Source organism: Garra rufa, chromosome 22 (genome assembly GCF_049309525.1).
Source record: "Garra rufa chromosome 22, GarRuf1.0, whole genome shotgun sequence".
NCBI classification, from domain to species: Eukaryota; Metazoa; Chordata; class Actinopteri; order Cypriniformes; family Cyprinidae; genus Garra; species Garra rufa.
This window is the reverse complement of record NC_133382.1, coordinates 17,335,418-17,359,465: the sequence shown is the minus strand read 5'-3', so window position 1 is coordinate 17,359,465 and position 24,048 is coordinate 17,335,418. Positions and strand designations below refer to the sequence as shown.

General features: G+C 36.0%; 2 protein-coding genes across 2 annotated transcripts; both read left to right on the top strand.

Moving 5' to 3' along the window:
- The first annotated feature begins 492 nt into the window (after positions 1–492).
- Positions 493–8,310, top strand: pms2 (PMS1 homolog 2, mismatch repair system component). Its single transcript, XM_073828260.1, has 14 exons — positions 493–765; positions 918–1,057; positions 1,140–1,226; positions 2,385–2,487; positions 2,661–3,012; positions 3,184–3,281; positions 3,395–3,494; positions 4,492–4,576; positions 5,826–5,978; positions 6,061–6,877; positions 6,968–7,135; positions 7,598–7,698; positions 7,784–7,953; positions 8,105–8,310. Exons 1-14 carry the CDS (start codon positions 752–754, stop codon positions 8,246–8,248), a joined length of 2,532 nt encoding a protein of 843 aa, XP_073684361.1. The 5' UTR covers positions 493–751; the 3' UTR covers positions 8,249–8,310.
- Positions 8,311–9,658: 1,348 nt separating this feature from the next.
- rsph10b (radial spoke head 10 homolog B) lies at positions 9,659–24,038 on the top strand. Its single transcript, XM_073827863.1, has 18 exons — positions 9,659–9,912; positions 9,990–10,065; positions 11,767–11,835; positions 12,011–12,184; positions 12,534–12,619; positions 12,752–12,872; positions 12,983–13,159; positions 13,233–13,353; positions 18,671–18,798; positions 18,884–19,073; positions 19,164–19,257; positions 19,337–19,416; positions 21,352–21,497; positions 21,578–21,685; positions 21,749–21,859; positions 22,115–22,169; positions 23,118–23,250; positions 23,876–24,038. Exons 1-18 carry the CDS (start codon positions 9,659–9,661, stop codon positions 24,036–24,038), a joined length of 2,286 nt encoding a protein of 761 aa, XP_073683964.1.
- Positions 24,039–24,048: the final 10 nt, after the last annotated feature.

The window sequence follows — 24,048 nt, the reverse complement described above, 5'->3', positions numbered from 1 at the left end:
GTTTTATTGATTGATTGTAGTTTCTACATACCTTTCTCTCCATAAATAACACACGTTACAAGAAAATAACATTAACAACGTGGTTGTGTCAGCGTCAGTTTCGGCTAATACTAGATATGAACTTTTGACACAGTCCCTACTCAGGCAACCACGCGCAGGATGATGAAACCTTTCAAAATAAAACATTAAAATCGATACTTCAGTTTTATTTAAGTGTATAACAATCCGATACGCCAATAAAATTAACCGAACAATAAACAATGAGAATATCTAGGCATTTCTGGAAAATGTAATTCCAAACAGACTTAACTGGAAAAAAACAAAAACCAGGAAAAAAACAAACAAAACGCATTTAGGTTAAAAAAACTTAGCATGCAAAAAAAAAAAAAAAAGAAACGAAAGAGTACAAGTTGAACAGTTGTACAGTTGATCACATGCTAATCAAAACATGTGGTGACTTGACGTTGTGCGTCACACCGCGGGAAACGTCAACATAAGCAGCAGAGAGGTCTTCTGTGTGCTGCGTGTTTATTGCATATAAATACTGAAGTGTGTTCCATTATAGTTTATCAGAACTACTTTCTTGTCGAAGCATTGGTTTTTTTCACACTGAGCAATGAAAACACATTAAGTTCCCGCTCCTTGTTTGAACTGAATGTTACCGCAAGGAGCAAAAGCTATCAAAATACCCACAATGCAACCCTTAAGTTAGGCTTCTGTGACTGATACCATATATATTGCTACAGAAAAAATGTCAGACTCAAGGTAAGTGTGTATAGCTTTGCATATACTTTTCAGTACTTTGCTACATATAGAATAGACTAGTGAGATTATCTGCTATGCTGGACATACTGTTTACTATGTTACAGTACTTTCTAGTACTATTTACTATTATATTCTGTGTTTTGAATTCCTAGCACAGGTTCTGCTGGAGCCATAAAGGCAATAGACAAGCAGTCTGTGCATCAGATCTGCTCTGGACAGGTAGTGCTGAGTCTGGCCACAGCTGTGAAGGAGCTGGTGGAGAACAGCATTGATGCTGGTGCTACTAATGTTGGTGAGCTCAAGGGATGAGAGAGTGAGGAACCATTGCATTTAGGGTCATGCTACATTTGGTCATGGTTTTTGTTTTTATGCAGATGTTAAACTAAAAGACAGTGGAACAGAGCTGGTGGAAGTTTCCGATAATGGAAAAGGTGTTGAGGAGCAAAACTTTGAGGGACTAAGTAAGTTGTATTGTGAACATTGGAAATAAAAGACATGCTTAAACATTCAGTCAAAAGTTTAAAATAATATGTATACATTTTGTGAAGATTTGTGAAAGATGTTTCTGACCAAGGCTGCATTTACAGTTGAGGTCAAAAGTTACACCTTGCAGAATCTGCAAAATGTTAATTATTTTATCAAAATAAGTGGGATCATACAAAATGCAGGTTATATTTATTTACCTGACCTGAATACGATATTGACATAAAAGACATGTACATGTAGTCCACAAGAGAAAATAATAGTTGAATTTATAAAAATGACCCTGTCCAAAAGTTTACATACACTTGATTCTCAGTACGGTGTTGTTACCTGAATGATCCACAGCTGTGTTTTTTTTTTTTTTGTTTGTTTTTTTGGTTTAGTGATAGTGGTTCATGAGTTCCTTGTTTGTCCTGAACAGTTTAACTGTCCGCTACTCTTCAGAAAAATCCAAAATCCGATCAAGTGTATGTTAACTTTTGAACTGGGTCATTTTTATAAATTCAACTATTATTTTATCCTGTGGACTATATGTAAACATCTTTTACGTGAAATATCTTATTAAGGTCAGTACAAAATAAAAAATAACATGCATGTTGTATGTTCGCTCTTATTTTGCTAAAATAATAAAAAAAAAAATCAGATTCTGCAAGGTGTATATAAACTTTTGACCTCAACTGTATTTATATTTTTTAAATATATTTTAAAATGTATACATTCATTCCTGTGATAGCACAGCAGAATTTTCAGCAGCATTCACTGTCACATGATCCTTTAGAAATCATTCTGATATGTTGATTTGGTGCTCAGGAAACTTTTCTTATTATTGTCAATGTTGAAAACAGTTTATGCTGCTTAATGTTTTTGTGGAAATTGGAAGATTTTTGAAGGATCAGTTGAAGACCTGAAGTAAAGGCTGTAGAAAATACAGCTTTGCAATCACATGGATAAATTATGTTTTAAAATATATTAAAAAGGAAAACAGCTCTTTTAAATTGCAATAATATTATAGTATAATGTTACTGTTTTTATTATTGTATTTTTGTTTAAAAAAATTCAGCCTTGTTCTAAAAACAACATAAAATCTTAACTTTTGACTGGTGCTAACTTATTTGTGTTCTTTCAACTTCTGGCAGCTTTAAAACATCACACCTCTAAACTGAGAGATTTTTCCGACCTGATACACGTGGAGACATTTGGGTTCCGTGGTGAAGCTCTGAGCTCACTTTGTGCTCTTAGGTAACACTTTACTTTGGATTTGTTCTCTTAATTCTTACAGTAAATATATATGATGGATATATGACTATAGTACAGTCCGTGATCATCTCACAATTGTTTTGATATCTTGTTTTATTAATCTCTCTAGTCACTAGTGATTCATTAATATACTCTGTTTTTACATATGATTGCAGTGATCTTAGTGTTGTGACCTGCCATGAGAGCGCTCAGATCGGAGCTCGGCTGGTGTACGATCACAATGGTCGTCTCACTCAGCATGTGCCACATCCTCGCCAGCATGGTACTACTGTCACACTGCAGAAGCTCTTCTCCACATTACCTGTTCGACACAAGGAGTTCCAGCGGAACATTAAAAAGGAATATTCCAAGATGATTTTCGTCTTGCAGTCTTACTGCATCATCTCAACTGGTGTTCGTATTACATGCACAAACCAGATGGGACAAGGCAAGCGCACCACAGTACTGTGCACCAGTGGGAGTAACAGCATGAGAGACAACATTGGAGCTGTGTTTGGACCTAAACAGGTGAGAATGACTTTTTCTGCGTAGTGAATATTTTAAAGAGATACATTCTTATACCAAAATGGACAAACAAAACACAATTTGTTATATTTTTGGAACAAAGTACATTTATTAATATTTAATTTGTTGTTTTAGAGAAACATGTACATGTTTTAATTTTTTTCTTATCCATAGCTACAAAGTTTGATTCCCTTCCAACAAATATCTCCCAATGAATCAACTAAGGAAGACTATGGTCTCAGTGGGATAGATCTTCCAAAAGACCTTTTCATGTGAGTTTCTCTGTGTAAGATTCACTTATCAATTTTTGCAAATAAGGTAACGAAAACCATTTTATAACTTAGAATATTCCCAGGTAAACTGATGGTATATTATTACATTCTAGCATTGACGGGTTTGTGTCACAAGCGGATCATGGCGTTGGTCGAAGTGCTACTGACAGACAGTTCTTCTTCATTAATAAAAGACCTTGTGATCCAGTAAAGGTATGATCTTTTTTATTTACAGTGCCTTGCAAAAGTATTCACACCCCTTCATTTTTTTCACGTTTTGTTGCAGCATTATGTTAAACTGCTTTAAATTAGTTTTTCCCCACATCAATTTACACTCCATACACCATAATAATGACAAAGCAAAAACCAGATTTGCAAATTTTACAAATTTATTAAAAATAAAACACTGAAATAAGTACATTGCATAAATATTCATACCCTTAACTGAGTACATAGTTGAAGCACCTTTACAGCCTCAAGTCTGTTTGGGTATGATGTGACAAGCTTTGTACATCTGCATTTGGCAATTATCTGCCATTCTTTGCCTCACCTTTTCACCTCTCAAACTCTGTCAGCTTGGATGGGGGCTGGCAGACATTTTCTAGAGTCCTAGTTGTTCCAATCATCTTCCATTATGGATAATGGAGTCTACATGCTTCTGTGAACCTTCAATGCAGCAGATTTTTTTTCTGAACTCTTCCCTAGATCATTGCCTTAACGCAAGTCTGTCACTGAGCTCTACAGGCAGTTATCTTGACATCAGGACTTGGTTTTTACTCTGATATGCATTTTCAGCTGTTAGACTTTTTTCTGAGAGGTGTGTGCCTTTCTAAATCATACTCATTCAAATGAATTTGAAGTGTAGTAACATCTAGAAGCAATATGAATGCTCCTGAGCTAAATTTCGAGTGTCCCACAAAAGGGTATGAATACTTACGCAACGGGATCTTTTCAGTTTTTTATTTCTAATAAATTTGCAAAGTTGTTACAAACCTGTTTTGTGCTTTGTCATTATAGTGTATGAGATGTAGATTGATGTGGGGGGAAAAAAAGTAATTTAAAGCAGTTTAACATAATGCTGCAACAAAACGTAAAAAAAATGAAGGGGTATGAATACTTTTGCAAGGCACTGTAAGTATGTTTTATTGCGTTCATATAATTATATGTAATAAGGATCACATCTTTTTGCTTTTTTGTGTAATATTTGCAGGTCTCCAAGCTTGTGAATGAGGTTTATCACATGTACAATCGGCATCAATACCCTTTTGTTGCTTTAAACATCACTGTTGCTTCAGGTAAGACTTGACAGAACTAGAAAGAAAATAAATTGTGTATGAAAGTGTATACACTATTGCTCATTGAATTGATTTTAATTGATCAAAGGTGTCAGTAAAATATTTACAATTTTAAAAATATTATAAACGCTAATCTTCTAAACTTTCTATTAATAAAAAAAATATATGGATTCCACAAAAATATTAAGCAGCACAACTGTTTTCTTAGGCATTTGTGGCTGCTAAAAAAATTCTGATTTGCAGTCACAGAAGTAAATTGCTTTTAAAACAATTACAATAGTACGACAGCATTTTAGTGGCACGTTAAAACAAAAAAATCTAAGATTACGAGAGTAAAGTAGAAAAATTATGAGAATAAAGTCGAAATTCCGAGAGTAAAGTGGAAATATTTCGACAATAAAGTCAAAGTCAGTGTTTCAAAAAAAAAAAATAATAATAATTTTTAATTTAATTATTTAATAAAGAATTAATATTTTGAGAGTATATTCTAGCCTTTTGCGCATGCAGATGGCCCAGATTGTGAGTAACGGAAGATATTCCAAAGTCCCAGCTTCAAAATCTTTCAGTTTTATAGCGAAATACAAACAATATATCTATAACAAAAATGTGTTTTTCATGCTCTTTAATGTGGCGTGACAGATCGCTGTATTTGCTTCAGTTTAAGCGGCATGTGAAACAGTCTTCTGGTATCTGAAGCAACTTCTCTCGATGCTCCCAATTCGGGCCATTTGCATTCGTAGACTATACTCTCAAAATATTAGGCTAGAACTTGAATTGCTACGATTTAATTCTCCTTTGAATAGTGTTAAAAGATTTTAAATTTGTTCTCGTAATTTCCATTTTATTCTCGAAACATTACAACTTTATTTTCAAAACATTGTGACTTTTTCCTCAATTTCCACTTTATTCTCAAAATATTTAGACTTCATTCTTGAAAGATTTCAATTTTATTCGCATAATTTTGACTTTATTTTAAAAATATTTTGACTTTATTTTCAAAATATTTTTATTTTAATCTCATAATTTTAGAATTGTAATAATATTTCACAGTATTACTAATTTTACTGAATTTTTTATCCAGAAAAAAAAAATGCAGCCAAGGTGATGAAAGAGACTTATTTAAAAAACATAAAATCTTACCAACTCCAAATGTTTATATAATACAAAGTATGTAAAATATAAATGCTAAATGAACAATTAATTGATTGTCATTTATCCCTCCCTGTTTGGATTCTTTGTTTCACATTAGACTGTGTTGACGTGAATGTGACTCCAGACAAACGTCAGATCCTTCTACAAGAGGAAAAACTCTTGCTGGCAATTCTGAAAAGCTCACTCATTGCTATGTTTGAGACTGGTGTCAATAAAATCAGTCTCAATCACATTACTCCAGCAATTACCAGTAAGTACTTCAGACCTTTTAAGACATATCATATGTTGTCTTGAAGTGTTATTACAGGTGTTGATGTTTTTCTTCATTGAAGAGCTGTATAGACCAACCGAGACAAGTGCTGGTTCAGAAGATCAGGAAATGGGTTCTTTCTCTGAAGCACTTCCAGATAATGGACCCCCAAAGACTTCCATCAATCTAGCTGGACTTAAAGCTGCTTTTTCAAACCATCATGTTCCTGAAATTGGGTCAAAGCAGTCTGGTCATAAAGCTGCTTGTGCTGGTCCTTCTCAGAAGAAGATGTTTTCCTTTGTGAGCAGCTCTAAAAAAATGACAGACAGTTTCACTGCCGTTTCTTCTATAAAAAGTTCAACTGATTGTTTAGCTAAATATAAAAGCACCTTTAATAGTGATGCTGAAGATTCTGGAGCAGCAAACCAAAATTCAGCTGAAGATGATCCAGAGATTCTACATGAAAACAATTCAGAGTCAGGTTTACACCCTAGTATATATGAAACTGATGTTAAAGCTGAGACTATCGATGAACCTGTAGATGAAAAGCTCTGGAATTACAAACCTTTGGTGCCGGAGACAAAGTCAGAACAGCACCTTGACAGAATTTCCAGTCCTGAAGCTAAAAGAGCTCGACATGAATCTAAACCTCTATCAGGAAGCTGTTTGGTGGACTCCAAAAACAAGAATGCTTCTCTGCAATTGGATTCACCTGTCAGCATACAGAAGAAAACAGTGCTTTTGCAGTTTTCACTGCAGGAACTTTCTAAAAGGATGCAGAGGTTACAGTCTCAGCAGACAGAGAACAATGATCAAGAGCTAAAATATAGACGGTTCAGAGCGCAGATTAACCCTGGTGAAAACCAAAATGCTGAGGACGAGCTTAAGAAAGAAATAAGGTTATACTGATCTTTTGATTAATCTCTTAAAATACCAAAACCATCATCAAGTTTATATGCCATTGACAAGGTTTCAACTTTTTCTTACAGCAAAGATATGTTCAAGGATATGGAAATCATTGGTCAGTTCAACCTGGGTTTTATCATCACCAAGCTGAAAACCGACCTTTTCATAATTGACCAGCATGCCACAGATGAAAAGTACAATTTTGAGATGCTACAACAGAATACAGTCTTAAAGGGACAGCGACTAATAGTGTAAGTTACACTCTGCAGAGATAAGTCAAACTGGAACCAGGTATTTATTTTAAAGGGATAGTTCAGCCAAAAATAAAAATTCTGTTGTTAATTACTGTAACTCATGTTGTTACAAACCCATAAGACCTTTGTTTATCTTTGAAACATAAGGTTAGATATTTTCGATGAAATCCAAGAGCTTTTCTGAGTATTCTTGTAGCTTCATAACATTACGGTTGAACCACTAATGTCACATGGTCTGTTTGAACAATGTCATTACTATCTCTCTGTACTTGAGAACATTTTAGGTACTTAGTTACAAAGCTCTCGGATTTAGTTAAAAATATCTTAATTTGTGTTCTGAAGATACAGATCTTATGGTTTTGGAATGAAATGAGGGTGAGGAGTTAATGACAGAATTTTCATTTTTAGGTGAACAATCCCTTTTAAGCTAACTTATTGTTTTTCTTTCTCCATATGCAGTCCACAAAGTCTCCACCTTCCAGCTATCAGTGAAACTGTGCTCATGGAAAACCTTGAAATCTTCAGAAAGAATGGTTTTGACTTCCTTATTGATGAGGATGGTGGGTTATCTACTGTAGTAGCGTTTCTTATCTTATATGGTACCTTTTCCTCTAGATTGATGTGATGTGGTATTGTGTTTTTCAGCTCAGGTAATGGAAAGGGTGAAACTGGTGTCTTTACCTACAAGCAAGAATTGGACCTTTGGCCCAAGTGACATTGAAGAACTCATCTTCATGCTTAGCGACAGTCCTGGAATCATGTGTCGACCTTCTCGTGTGAGGCAGATGTTTGCATCCAGGGCATGTCGCAAATCTGTGAGTGTTGGTGTTTCTTCCTGTCAAGAATATTTTCCAGCCTGGTTCTAACAATTAAGTATTAATTGTACACAAGTAACTGTGTGGCAGAACAGAGTGTGTGATTGAGCTGTTGTTGTCCTGTACAGTTAATGTGTGTCTTTTTACACAGGTGATGGTTGGCACTGCTCTGAATGCCAGTGAAATGAAGAAACTTGTGATTCACATGGGGGAAATTGAACAGCCCTGGAATTGTCCACATGGTAGACCCACCATGAGACACCTTGCTAATCTGGATATGATTTCTCATGACTGAAGAACCTGCTTTGATTTGCTGCATTTGTTCTGATTTTCATATTGCTTGTATAACACTATTGTTTTAATTAAGGATTTTTATTATTTGTATTTTTATAATAAAGGAATTTTTTTCAGTATGTAGTTGCAGCTTTATTATTGTAATGTCACTTTTTTGTGATGTCCTTTTTTGTGATTATGTAATAATAGTTTTCTTTAAAGTGAGTAGATTTTAAAGCTCAGAATCCATAACTGCCTATGTATGGGTTTTACAGAATTTGAATAATTATTGAATAATTTTAGTACAAAAATAAAGGTTGTCATAGTTTACTCACACTTGTGTCACTCCAAACTTGTATGACCTTTTTTGTGGAACAAAGAAAACATTTGCAAAATATATTATTATTATTATTAATAATATTATTGTCTAAACATTGGAAGTCAATGGTCCTCCAAAAAAATTGGAACGACATAAAGGTGGGCAAGTAATGACAGATAAATAATGTGTTTTTATTTTTGATTGAATTGTCCCTTTATACACTACGAGTCACAAGTTTTTGAACAGTAAAATTTTTAATGTTTAAGTAAGTCTCTCCAAGCCTGCATTTATTTTATCCAAAGTACAGCAAAAAAACTGAAAAAATATATTTTTACTATTTAAAATAACTTTGAATCTATTTTCAAATGTAATTTATTCCTGTGATTTCAAAGCTGAATTTTTAGCATCATTACTCCAGTCACATGATCCTTCAGAAATGATTCTAATATTCTGATTTGCTGCTCAAAAAACATTTATTATTATTATGTTGAAAACAGCTGACTCCAAGCTTTTGAATGGTATAGTGTATAATGTTACAAAAGCTTTTTATTTCAGATAAATGCTGATCTTTGGATCTTTCTATTCATCAAAGAATCCTGGAAATAATGTATTCAACTGTTTTAAATATGAATAATAGTAATAATAAATGTTTCTTGAACAGCAAATCACCATATTAGAATGATTTCTGAATAATAATGTGACTGGAGTAATCGAGTAATGACGCTGAAAAGTTTGCTTAGATCACAGGAATACATTACAATTTTAAAATATATTCAGGTAGAAAGCAGTTATTTTAAATAGTAAATAGTAAAGAGGAGAATTCTTTAAAAAATCTTACTGTTCACAAACTTGACTGTATGTTCCTGTACAAAGGCTGACTTTCAAAAAATAAAACTATTATGAGAAATATTTACTGGAGTAAGGAAATCTTAACTATTTTCCCAGGCCTGTCGTCATATTTTAATATTTACATTCAACAGATCCTCTTAATTATTTTGGCAAGTCTAACTTGCCGTACTTACCATTACCTAGCAACCGATAGCTTGTTACTTTATACACTCCACTGGGATTCCTGCTAGTTTGTGTATTAGCGAATAATTTTCCTGAACAACGATGGCTAAAGGACACAAAATGAAAAGTTCTAACAGATCCACACCAGAACCAACGTTTAGTAAAGTGTTAGGGGAGTCCTCCACGTCGACTTTGATGTCGGAGTCCGTCGCAGAGCCTGATGAGGTACAAGACTCATCGAGTTCCACTGTGTGTTCCGCTTCTGCCGTATCTCTAAACACGAATGACCATCAACCGAACCATGAGCATGACCAGTGCCGTAAAGTTCCCATTCTTCATCATATAATCGTGGAAAGGTTAGACACGTATTCTTGCTCAAATTATAACGCCAAGATTTGTTGACTGATAATGTTTATGAATCTTTTTTCCTCAGATACGAGGGTGAGAAAAGTGGAGACATGTTTCATGGAGAAGGTGTCGCTTATTTTCAAGGTGGTCACATTTTCAAGGTGACTATTTAACGACGAGACTAAACTAATTCTCAATAAAATAGCTTTTATTGACTTAAATGATTACATTATACACTGCTGTTCAAATTATTGGGATCAGTATGTTTTTTTAAAGAAGTTTCTTATGCTCATGAAGGCTGTTTCTATTTGATCAAAAATACAGAAAAAAATTTATAGCAATTTAAAATAACAGTTTTCTATTTTAATATAATTTAAAATATAATTTATTCCTTTGTGAACAGCTGCATTTTTAGCATCATTACTCCAGTCTTTAGTGTCAAATGATCCTTCAGAAATCAATCTAATATGCTGTTTCATAATCAATGTTAGAAACAGTTGTGCTGCTTAATATTTTTGGGACCTGTGATACTTTTTATTCTTTAATAAAATAAAAATTTGATTAAAATGAATTATTTAATAATTAAAAAGTCAAAAAGAACTTAAATAAAAAAGTGTTTATTCAAAATATAAATTTTGTAACAGTATACACTACTATTCAAACGTTTGGGGTCAGTAAATTTTGTAGGAAATTAATACTTTTATTCATCGTTAAATGGATAAAAATGGATGGTAAAGACTTATATTGTTAGAAAAGATTTCTATTTTAAATAAATGCTGTTCTTTTTAACTTTTTATTAATCAAAGAATCAAAGAAAAAAGTACCAAAGGTTCCAAAAAATTTTAAACAGCACAGCAGTTTCAACATTAATAGTAAAGCAGTATAATAGAATGATTGAGAATGGGTAATGGCTGATTAATATTAAGTGCTGCGTCACAAAATTAAATTATATTTAAAGTATATTAAAATAGGAAACCAATATTAGAAATTGCAATAATATTTTGCAATATTACTGTTAAAAAATAGATCTTAGAAAAAAATGTGTAACTATAAAAAGAAATGTGAAAATGTAAGTTGTATATTGTTACACATTCTCTGTTAACCCCATGGTTTTTCAAACATTATAATAGGAAAATTTAAATTAAATTCTTTTTATATTTATATAGCACTTTTCATAATAAAGATAAACAATATATAACAACTTTTTAAGATTAAACTGAACGATATAAGAATAGAAAGAACTTCTAGAAATAAATATTTCTTCACAAAACTAAATGCATTTATTTATTTATTTATTTATTTATTTATTTATGTGTATTTTTATTTTTGCTAATAAAGTACATTTTCTTGTCATTGGTTTTCCCAATGTGACCCTGGACCACAAAACCAGTCATAAGGGTACATTTTGTAAAAGTTATACATCATTATACAAGCTGAATAAATAAAATAACCATTGATGTATGGTTTGATACAACTATTTGGAAATCTTGAATCTGAGGGTGCAAAAAAATCTAAATATTGAGAAAATCGCATATAAAGTTGTCCAAATGAAGTTCTTAGCAATGCATATTACTAATCAAAAATTAAGTTTTGATATATTTACGGTAGGAAATTTACAAAATATCTTCATGGAACATGAGCTTTACTTAATATCCTAATGATTTTTGTCATAAAAGAAAAATATATAATTAGACCCCTACAATGTATTTTTGGCTATTGCTACAAATATACTTGTGCTACTTAAGGCTGGTTTTGTGGTCCAGGGTCACAAATGTCCAAGTACAGACCCTGCTTGAAAAAAGTATTTTACTAATTGATTTTTGCATTCATTCACTGATTTTTGAACATTTTGCATTCTTTAGGGTAGTTTTTCACACGGGTTAATGCATGGCCATGGTGAATATGTCTGGTCAGATGGTTTAAAGTATCAGGTATGTAAAAAAGTTAATGCAGATCGCTAAGCTGTGCAATGTAAATGTTCATGTAAATGTTTAAACAAGTCACATAACAGCCCAGTGTTTTAATTACAGTTTTTTTATTTACACATACACTTACTGGAGTTTCGCTAATAATTACCAAAATGTTCCTAACTGTTCCATTTGGCAGGGTGATTTCAGATTAAATGTTCCAATGGGACGTGGGACTTACACCTGGCTAGATGGCAGCACTTATGAAGGAGAGGTACACAAAGGTGTCCGTCATGGTGTCGGGATGTATAAATGTGCCAAAACCTCTACCATTTACAGAGGTCAGTGGTATCTGGGAAAAAGACAAGGGCAGGTACGTATACGTTTTGACTTCCCTCACATGTATTTAAAAGGATAGTTCACTCAAAAATGAAAATCCTTTAATTACTCACCCTCATGTCGTTCCAAGCCTATAAGACCTTCAGTCATCTTCTGAGCTACATTTCTGGGCCTTGACCATGGTAGGACCCTTGCTTTCTAAGGAGGGTCAGAAAGCTGTCAGATTTTATCAAAAACTTAAAAATGTGTGTTCCGAAGACGAACGAAAGTCTTATGGGTTTCGAACGACATGAGGGTGAATAATTAATGACAGAATTTATATTTTTGGGTGAACTGTCTCTTTAATAATAAATATCTTTACTGGTGTTCTGTGATGGTTACAGGGGGTAATATACTATAACCAAGCAGGCACATCATGGTACAAGGGAGAATGGGTCAACAACTGCAGAGAGGGCTGGGGAAAGCGGTGGTATGTAGTATTAATGCACATTTATTCTTATTTTTACTTTTAAAAAATATTTAAAAATTAGTTTATTATTAAGTTTAGTATTAAGCTCTGCTCAATATCTCCTTACAAACTACAATTTTCGTTATTCTAAAGTTACCCATCTGGAAACGTATATGAGGGACATTGGAAGAACAATGTTCGACATGGGGAAGGAACAATGAGATGGATTCAGCTGGATCAGCAATATAGTGGGCAGTGGGTAAACGGCATACAGGTCTGTCATTTACTAAATTTGCACTCATTTTTAAGGTCATTCCCTGTATTATGTCTGATTTCATATAATTTTGTACTGAAATTTTAGCAGAAGTTTCTTATTTAATGTAGGATGGAAAAGGGACGCACACGTGGTTTCGTAAAAGAGTTCCATGCTCTCAGTACCCTCGTATGAACGAGTACACGGGAGAATTCGTTCAGGGCATGCGCCATGGTCAGGGGCAGTTCTTTTATGCCAGTGGAGCTGTGTATTGTGGAGAGTGGAAACATGACAAAAAACATGGACAGGTAAACCACCTTTTCAAATTATGAAGATGTGCCTTGGTTGTGGGATTCCAACACTGCAGCTGGTCTTTTGCAGGGGAAGTACACTTTTGAAAACGGACGTGAATATGAAGGGGAGTTTATTAAGGACTACATGGCTGAATTTCCTGCCTTCACTCCTGGCCTGAGTGGTATTACGACTCCTTTTCCAGACGAGAGTATGTATTAAGTAATATTCGTGACCAGAAACCATATATAGTGCTTTGCGAACATTTTTCACATTTTATGTTGCAGCCTTATGTTAAAACTGCCTTAACTTTTTTTTACACATCAATTTACACTCTATACACCATAATGACAAATAAAAAAAAACAGATTTGTGACAAATTGCAAATGTATTAAAATTAAAAAGTGAAATAAGTACATTGCATAAGTACTTAGTTGAAGCGCCTTTACAGCCTCAAGTCTTTTTGGTGCAATGCAACAAGCTTTGCACATCTGTATTTGACAATTATCTGACATTCTTCTTCTCACCTCTTTACTTCTTAACCTCTGTCAGCTTGGATGGGGCCTGGCAGACATTTTCAGGTTTCTCCAGAAATGTTTGATTGGGTTCAAGCCGAGGCTCTGGCTGGGACACTCAAGGACATTCACAGAATTGTCTATAAGCCACTCTTGCTGTGTGCTTAGGGTCACTGTCCTGTTAGAAGGTGAACATTCTGCCCAGTCTGAGGATTTGAATGCTCTGGACTAGGTTTTTATTAAGGCTATATTTAGCTGTTTTGAGGTTTTCCTTCTACTCTGATGAGTCCCTCAGTCCCTGCTGCTGAAAAACCACCACACTTTACTGTTGGGATGCTACTGTGCAGGTGATGAGCAGTGCCTGCTTTCCTCCATACTTGATAATTGGAATTGAGGTTCATCAGACCAGAGAATCTTGTTTCTCACAATCTGAGAGTTCTTAAGGTTGTTTGTTGCAAATTCCACTGAGGAGAGGATTGAATGTGGCCACACTGCCATACAGACTGGATTGTTGGAGTGTTGTGATGTTTGTCGTCCTTTAAGTTTCTCCAAGTTGTTCCAAACTTCTTCCATCAGGTACCAAAGTTTGGAGGGGATAGGTACATTTTAAAGAATGATCTTTTGTACCTTGCTGATACCGAAAACCCTAGACTGGTGGTACCCAAAGCACTGCACCAGATTATTTTACATCTAGGTCACACTATCCCATGGTCAGGACATTTGGGCCAACATAAAACATATGAGCGGATCAGCCAAAGATTTTATTGGCCAAAAATGTATCAAGATGTTCAGGAGTATGTAAAAACCTGTGCTGAGTGTCAAATGGTGGCCCCTGTTCGTAAGTCAGATAGGAGTTATCTGCAACCTTTGCCCATTATTGGAATTCCATTTGAACGTATAGGGATGGATATCATAGGCCCTTTGGTAAAAAGTAGTTCGGGGCATCAATTCGCACTGGTGATTTGTGACTATGCTACTAGGTATCCAGAGGTGTACCCTCTGCGTTCAATTCAGGTAAAACACATAGTGAGATGCTTGATTGATTTGATCTCAAGAGTTGGAGTGCCCTCTGAAATTATTACGGATCAAGGAACAAACTTTATGGCTAAACTGATGAAACTATTATACAAGCAGCTAGGTATTAGGGGGATTAGAACTACTCCATTTCATCCTCAAACTGACGGCCTTGTAGAACGTTTTAATGGTACATTGAAGAACATGCTCAAGAAGTTCGTTGATGAGTCTGGGAGGGATTGGGATAAATGGCTTCCTTTTCTTCTCTTTGCTTATAGAGAGGTCCCTCAATGTTCAACCGGGTTTTCTCCTTTTGAGCTCTTGTTTGGCAGGCAAGTTCGTGGGCCCCTGGACGTGCTCAAGGAGGAATGGACTGCAGAGGAACCAGCACAGTGCAGTATCGCTTCGTATATACTTCAGATAAGAGACAAGCTGAAGAACTTCAGGACTTTGGCCAAAGATAACCTTCTGGCTGCTCAGCAAAGACAAAAGGTATGGTACGATACACATGCCAGGGAAAGAGATTTAAAACCTGGACAGAAAGTTCTCGTACTGTTACCCTCTAGCACAAGTAAATTGTTGGCTAAGTGGCAGGGTCCTTATATTGTTACTCGAAAACTGGGCCCAGTAACCTATGAGATTTTGTGTCCCGAAAGAAAGTGGCGGAAGCAAGTCCTACATGTGAATCTCCTGAAGGAATTCAAGGAAAGGACGGAACACAAAGATCTTAAAGGTCTCAAAGACCAAGTGATGATGGTGAAGGCTGTAGGGGAGGAGGAGGAGGAAGAAATCGAGATGGAACCAGTTCGACCACCCAAGGAAGATGCAGGGGATTATCGCCATTTGAATAACCAGCAGCAGCAGCAACTGACGGAGGTAGTTCAATCTTACCCTTCTCTTTTCCAGGAAAGACCGGGCCGCACCAAAATTCTTATGCACAATATCATCTTGAAAGACAGCACACCTGTTCGTCAAAAGCCCTATAGAGTCCCGGAGAGGATGGTTGAACAGCTGAAGACGGAGATAGAAACCATGTTGGAAATGTGGATTATAGAACCGTCTACAAGTGAGTGGTCAAGTCCCGTATTACTGGTTCCTAAGAAGGATGGAGGAATCAGGTTTTGCACTGATTTTAGAAAGCTAAACAGTGTTTCATGTTTTGATTCATATCCAATGCCTCGTATCGACGAGTTGATTGAGAGACTAGGTAAAGCATCCTATATCTCTACTTTAGATCTGTGTAAAGGTTATTGGCAAGTGCCGCTTGATCCCTCTTGCAAACCCTACACTGCTTTCCGATCGCCCACTGGGTTATACCAGTATACCGTTCTCCCCTTTGGATTACATGGAGCGCCGGCCACTTTTCAAAGGTTGATGGATCAGGTATTGGCGGGATGTGAGCAATATGCAGCTGCCTATCTAGATGATGTGGTGATATATAGTGGGACCTGGCAAGAACATCTCCAGCATCTGGATGACATTCTGAAGAGGCTGCAGGAAGCTGGGCTCACTATTAACACTGCTAAATGTTCTTGGGCACAGAAGGAGGTGAAGTATTTGGGGTACTTGCTAGGACATGGACAGATCAGACCCCAAGTGGAAAAGCTTAAGGCTATCCGAAACATTACTCGACCACAAACTAAAAGACAGGTGAGGTCTTTTCTCGGTTTAATCGGCTGGTATCGCCGATTTATTCCACACTTTGCATCACTGGCTACACCCTTGACCGACTTAACCAAGAAAAGTCCGGCAAAATTTTGTTGGTCCAATGATTGCGAAGAAGCCTTTAATTCTCTTAAAGATCTGTTATGTCAGGAACCAGTGCTGCAGAGTCCTAACTTCTCTAAGAGATTTATAGTACAGGTGGATGCTTCTGACGTTGGGTTGGGAGCAGTATTGGTCCAAGGAGAGGGCTATGAGGAAAGACCCGTACTGTTTCTGAGCAGAAAACTCTTCGAGAGAGAGAGGAGGTACTCAACAATTGAGAAGGAAGGTCTTGCCATTAAATGGGCAGTAGATTCTTTGCGATATTATTTGTTGGGACGTGAATTCACCTTACGAACTGATCATCGTGCCCTGAAATGGATACAAACAATGCAGAACAGTAATTCTAGGATACTGCGCTGGTGTCTGACTCTGCAGCCATATGCCTTTACAATAGAGCACTGTCCAGGTAAGAAAAATTTAATTGCAGATTATTTATCCCGTTTGCCTGATCTAGAGCATCCAGAGGGGGTGGAGGGGAGAAATGTGGTGTAAACGGTTTTGATACGAACTTTATTGTAAATTGGGTTCCTTTAAGTAACGATCACATGGAAGGTGCACATTCCATGGTGACCGTTATGCTGTTCAAATGATGTTTGTGTATTAATGTTTGTGTTTTTTTTCATCTGTCCAGTAATGAAAACTGCCTAGTAGGAGAGGCTACAAACTGGAAACCAATGGTGTGTCTTCCTGAAAGGGGAGGAGAATAAAGCTGGAACTGTGTAATGGGCAAATAGCAACTGAGAGTTCATGATTGGGTATTTTGAAAATGAAGGAGGAGTTTAAACTATTAAAGACTGACTAAATGTTTGGCGGGAAAAAGAGAAAGAAAGAGGGGTGTGTTAGACTCGTAGCTAACTGAGTACACTTTCTTATGCCTGGAGTGAAATTGTGATTTTTCCTTTTTTTTTGCTTGGATATGGATGTATAATGGACACTAGCTGTTACACTTTTCTTTTTGTATTTTTGCCACTGGGTAAATAAACCGAATTTTCCATGGACATCTTTGGAGTAGACTGCTTGTTTAGCCACTGCATCGACCACCTTACCACACATGGATAATGGAGGCTACATGCTTCTGTGAACCTTCAATGCAGCAGAATTTTTTCTGAACTCTTCCCCAGATCTGTGCCTTGACACAATCCTGTCTCTGAGCTCTACAGGCAGTTCTTTTGACAGCAGGTCTTGGTTTTGCTCTGCTATGCATTTTTAGCTGTTAGACCTTTTATTGAGGTGTGTGTGTGTGCCTTTCCAAATCATACTTATTCAAATGAATTTGCCACAGGTTAACTTCACTCGAAGTGTAGTGACATCTAAAAGCAATATGAATTCTCCTGAGCTAAATTTCAAATGTCATAGAAAAGGGTATGAATACTTATGCAATGGAATCATTTCAGTTTTTTATTTCTAATAAATTTGCAAAGTTTAACATAAGGCTGCAAAATAACAAAACTTTTTGTTTAAAATTAATGGGTATAAATACTTTCGCAAGGCACTGTATATTATTAGCTCTCTGGAATACTTGATTCTGATTGGTTAATGGCTGCTAAACCACATTCCCCCTTAACTGATTTCCTACATAGCTAAATTGAAGTCTGCCATTTAAAATGTATTTAAAAATCTTAAAAATATTTTGTATTTTTTTTATATGTATGTACTGTAGATATATATTGTATTAAACTCAAATGAATAATTAAAGGAATAGTTCACTGAAAAAATAAAATTCTGTGATTAATTGCTCACCCTCATGTCATTCCAAACCTGTAAGTCCTTCCTTCATCTTTGAAAGACTAATTAAGATATTTTTTTAAGGAATCAGAGAGCTTTCTGTGTGACCCTGCATAGGCATCAAAGGAACTATCACAGTCAAGGTCCAGAAAGATAGTAAGGACATTGTTAAAATAGTCTATGTGAAATCAGTGGTTTCAACCCAATTTTTTTTGAAGCTACAAGAATACTTTATATGCACAAGGAAAACAAAAATAATGACTTTATTAAACACTTTCTTCTCTTCCGTGTCATTTCAAAGGTCTTATGGGTTTAGAATGACATGAGGGTGAGTAATTAATAACAGAATTTTCATTTTTGGGTGAACTAACCCTTTAAGGTCCATTTATTGTTTAGTAGATAATGTAGTCAAACAACCATTCTTACAACAAAAACTTATCAGGATGTTTTACCTAAGGATTTTTATGTTCTTTTATTAATCTAACAATGTTTATTTCTGTACTTTAGGTGATTCATCAAACAGAGCTTCACAGTCAAGCACAAACTCCTCACCGCTTGGATCTGACATGGTTTTGAACATCCAAACCCTGTTAAGTAGATTCCCTGATGCCCACAGAGATCAAGAACTTAAACAGGTTTTTGGCCTAATTTGAGATAAATCCTAAACTAAATCCAGAGCCAGACCAGTCTGTAACTAGTATTTTATTTACATCTATTTAGGTGGAATTTGCAGTAGTGAGACACATTGGTTTGTTAAGGGAAATATACAACTTCTACAGCAGCCTTGGACATGAGCAATCTTCTGACAAAACAGTCCCACTGACCCACCTGCAGTTTTCTCGTTTTCTCATGGACTGTAAAGTTCACCAGCATGGAATCACATTAGCGCAAATGGATCATCTTATCAATGGTAATGCCTTTGAGCATAAGAATGCTTCTTTTTTTGTCACAAAATCTATTACATATAATTAAAAGCTTTGCTTTTTGTCATTAAATGTAGATGATGTCCATTCTCCTTTTACTGCCATTCTACCAAGGGAGTGTATCAGCTATATTATCATTGTAGCATATCACATTTACCACAAAGATATTGAGTGAGTATATTCCTACAATGATAAAAAATATTTTTTTTTTATGCTTTATCAAGTCACAGATCACTTTGCCATGTTTCAGGTCCTCTAACAACCTCCTCGCAGCATGTTTTTCAAAGCTCATGAGGCAGAACATCATTCCCAATGCAAAAAAGGAAAAAGGTAAAGAGATAAAGATTGTACTATGATATAAACTTAATGTATTTTTTATGTAATATGTAATTTTTTGTATATATATATATCAAGCCTGAAATTATCCATACCCCTGGCAAATTCTGACTTAAAGTTACTTTTATTCAAACAGCAAGTTTTTTTTATTTTATTAGAAATGACACAGATGTCTCCCAGAAGATAATAAGACGATGTACAAGAGGCATCATTGTGAAAAAAAATATTACTTATCTTTTATTTACATTTTAACAAAAAGTGGCATGTCCAAAGTTATTCATACCCTTCTCAATAATCAATAGAAAAGCCTTTATTGGCTATTACAGAAATCAAATGCTTCCTATAATTGCTGACCAGGTTTTTGCATGTCTCCACTGGTATTTTTGCCCATTCATCTTTAGCGATGAGCTCCAACTCTCATCACCCTGATCTTTAGCTCCTTCCACAGATTCTCAATTGGATTTAAGTCAGGACTCTGGCTGGGCCACTGCAAAATGTTAATGTTTTTGTCTGCTAACCATTTCTTCACCACTTTTGCTGTATGTTTTAGGTCATTGTCGTGCTGAAATGTCCACTGGTGTCCAAGGCCAAGTTTCTCTGCAGACTGCCTGATGTTGTTGTTGAGAATTTTGATGTATTGCTTCTTTTTCATGGTGCTGTCTACTGTGATTAGGTTCCCTGGTCCACCGGCTGAAAAACACCCACAAAACATTAGGTTTCCACCACCATGTTTGACAGTGGGGATGGTGTCCTTAGGGTTGAAGGCTTCTCCTTTTTTTACGCCAAATGAAGGCTACATCATTGTGGTAAAAGAATTAAATTTTTGTTTCATCTGACCATAAAACAGAAGACCAGAAGTCGTCTTCTTTGTCCAGATGAGCATTTGCAAAGGGCAAGTGGGCTTTTGTGTGCCTTATCTGGAGAAATGGTGTCCTCCTTGGTCTGTGTCCATGGAACCCAGTGGTGTGTAGTGTCCGTTGGACTGTCTGCCTTGAGATGTTGCCACCAGCAGAGCCCAGATTCATCAGGATAGCCTTGGTGGTGATGCTTTTTTACCTCTTTCACTATCCTCCTGGCCAGCACAGGTGTCACTTTTGGCTTCTGAGCACATCATCTGAGATTTTTTCACAGTGCGGAACGTCTTGTATTTTTTAATAATACTTTGCACTGTAGCCACTGGAACTTCAAAACGTTTAGATATGGTCTTATAGCCCTTTCCTGATTTATGAGCAGCCACAATGCGCAGCCGCAGGTCCTCAGTGAGCTCCTTTGCTTAGCCATGACTGTCCACAAACCAACAGCAGAGAGCTTCTGTTTTTCACCTGTTGAGTTGATTAAAACAGCTTTTCCCAATGAATCAGGGTAATTAGGATGCTTTAGAACAGCTTGGACCAGTGGTTCCCAACCACGTTCCTGGAGGCCCCCCAACACTGCACATTTTGCATCTCTCCTTTGTCTGACACCCTAATTTCAGGTCTAGGTGTCTCTACTAATGAGCTGAATCAGGTGTGTTTGATTATGGTGACATGGAAAACATGCAGTGTTGGGGGGCCTCCAGGATCGTGGTTGGGAACCACTGGCTTGGACTATTTGGAATTGTATGGAACTTTGGATTTTCCCATAGACTGTGACAGTTTGCAAAGGGTATGAATCATTTTGGACGTGTCACTTTTTGTTCAAATGTAAATAAAAGCTGAGAAATGTTGCAAAAAACTTGCTGGTTGAACAAAAGTAACTAAGTCAGAATTTGCCAGGGGTATGAATAATTTTGGGCTTGACTGTATATATGTATGTATGTATGTATATATATATATATATATATATATATATTCTTATAAATAATTATAATTAATACTTAACATATTTATTATTGTTACAACAGATAATAATTCTATTTAATATATATATATATGTATATATCTTTTTTAGGGCCTCTGTTCTGCCATCCTGTCCATGCTGCGGTTGCATATAACTACTCAGACAGATGCTGGGAAATTTACCAGGCTCTGTGTAAAGTCAACTCAATCCATTCTGACCCAGCCTTGACTGTAAGGCAATTTGTCTGGATGCTTAAGGTAACAGGCGTCTTACTCTGATCTAGTTTCAGCTTACTAAGAATTATTCATGTCATTCTTATGCATTGTCCTTTTTACAGGACCTCTGTCTGTATGACAGTGAGCTAACCGTGTCTAAAGTGTTAGAGATCCTCTCTGTGGACAGTCCTGCAATTTATAATGGAACCTACAGCAACCTAGACCTGGAGGTCAGTAGCTGATGGTATTAAGTTGATATTTTGATTTGACTTTATAATTAATTTTGGTTGTAGATGAGCTTTCTAGAGTTCTTTGAGGCACTGTTGGGCTGTGCTGAGGTGAAAGGCCAAAGAATCCAAACTGACCTTGAGAGCCAGACTGAAACAAATCATCAGGATGACACAGTGCCAAGTTCACTTCAGGTCTGTTTTACCTGTCCTTGTTTACTAAATTAGTTACATAATTTAAATGGATAGTTTTTAACTTCTAAGAATGAAATCATCCCTTTCTAGCATTTTCTCTCATGCTGACAGTACAAAGTCTCTTGAGATTTGTAGATGTGACTCAGTCTCACATTAATTGGATCATTATCTCAGCTAGGGTGAAAGCTAACCAGACTGACTCGATTTTAATTTGTCTCATCTTTTGAAATGTTTCAGTCATCCCTATCTGAGGACATGGAGCGAAGCCAAAGTCCTGTGCTTGCTTTCAAAGGTTTGACTTAAATACAATTCTTGATGGTCAGTCTTATCACTATATCAGTGGTTCTCAAATAGGAGACCTCAGCAAACTTTCAAAAGAGCCTCAAGATTAAAATAAGACAAAACAAACAGGGTTCATGCTTCCAGTGGAAAACTTGGATATATACAACAGCGTTCTACGCTAAATATTTTAAAAAAATCTAAGATTACGAGATTAAAGTAGTAATATTTCGAGAATAAAGTCAAAATTACAAGAACAAAGTCAAAATATTTTGAGAATAAAGTCGAAATACTATGAGAATAAAGTCGAAATGTTACGAGAATAAAGTCAAAATTACGAGAAATAATTTATAGCAATTATGAGATTAAAGTTAAAATATTCTGAAGTACATATTATCTTATTGGACATGCAAATGGTCAGGATTGAGAGCACTGGGAGAAAGTCTCATCTTTTTTTTTTTTTTTTTCTGTTCGCTGATTTTGAAAGTTTTATTTTAGACCTGGAAAAGTCATGTAAATAAAATATTAGTTTTTGTGAAAATAAAATATTTATTAGAAATTCTGTAAAAACTCTATCTAGTAAACCATGAACTACTAGTAGACTGATGTAAATTCATCAAACTTGGGTCGAGCACAATAGCACTATATGTCAGCAAACTAACCACAAGGCTATTGGTGCAGACAAAAACATTTTTACTTTTTAAAATTACACAGAAATTTTAGGAGTGCCCATAAATGATAAAGCTAGGGAGCCTTGCATTGAAAAAGGTTAAAAACCACTGGCCTGTATTGATTAATCCTTTAGCATGTGTAAGGTAACTACATTACTACATGTCTAGCTCGTCTCAGATTACTGTAATATAGTTATATTGACATTAGTACTTCATATGCTTCCTCCACAAACAGTACATTTCTCCACCCCTGTTTTATGACTAATAGTGGGGTAATTTCATATCCTCAGAGACAGAACAGAAGGGCTGGATGCAGAAAACACAGCAGTTCTTCACTCAGATCTTCATCCCTGCATATGAGCACAGTGTAAAGCTACAGGAGGAAAGATTCAGGCTGAGAGAAGAGGAGGCTGACAAAGCAAGGTATTAAAAAAAATTGTGCTTTCCCTGATTGCAAGTTCTGTTTAGGCCAATTCACAATGCACCGGTTAAGGCCGGTTTTATCCGATCAGCGTGTTACTCGTCGCCTATCTTTTGGTGTTGGTCTGTGTTTGTTTTTGATGATTGACCATGCTAAATTGTCATGTGTTTGGTTATGGAATGTCTGAGGCTGTGTTTACACTAGTGCGTTTTCATTTTAAAAATGAAAACTTTTGCTGCGGTAACACCTGTCCTTTACACTACTCCAGGGCTTTCGACCCTCAAAAATTTAGACTTCTGAAAACGCTGCAGACCCTGTTTTAGTTTGAAAACTCCAGAGTTGTGTTTCAGTGTAAACGGACCAAAATAGAGACTGCGAATGCTTGACAACTGTGTAAACCTGATTGTAGTGTGGCCGGAGATCATTTCTAAAACGCAGTGAAAAACGCCAGTGTAAATGAGGTTAGTTGTCATTTAAAGACAGTTTTAACATGAAAACACATTAGTGTAAACAGGGCCTGAGATGCGACGTACATACTCAGTTAGCTATCAGCACTGGTCTGTCTGTTGGTGTAGTGTGGACTGGCCTTTTGAAGCCCATTTTTATTATTAACATGTTTTGTTTCAGATATATTGAACAGCCAGAGGCTGAGGAAAAACAAGAGGAAGATGGAGACCGAGATGTACCAAACGATGTTAATAACTCACCTTCAACACCCATAACCCCTGTGACCTCCACCACATCTGTCATTTCAAAACAGTCAGTCACCAGTGGGAGTAAGAAAAAGTAAATTTACAGAA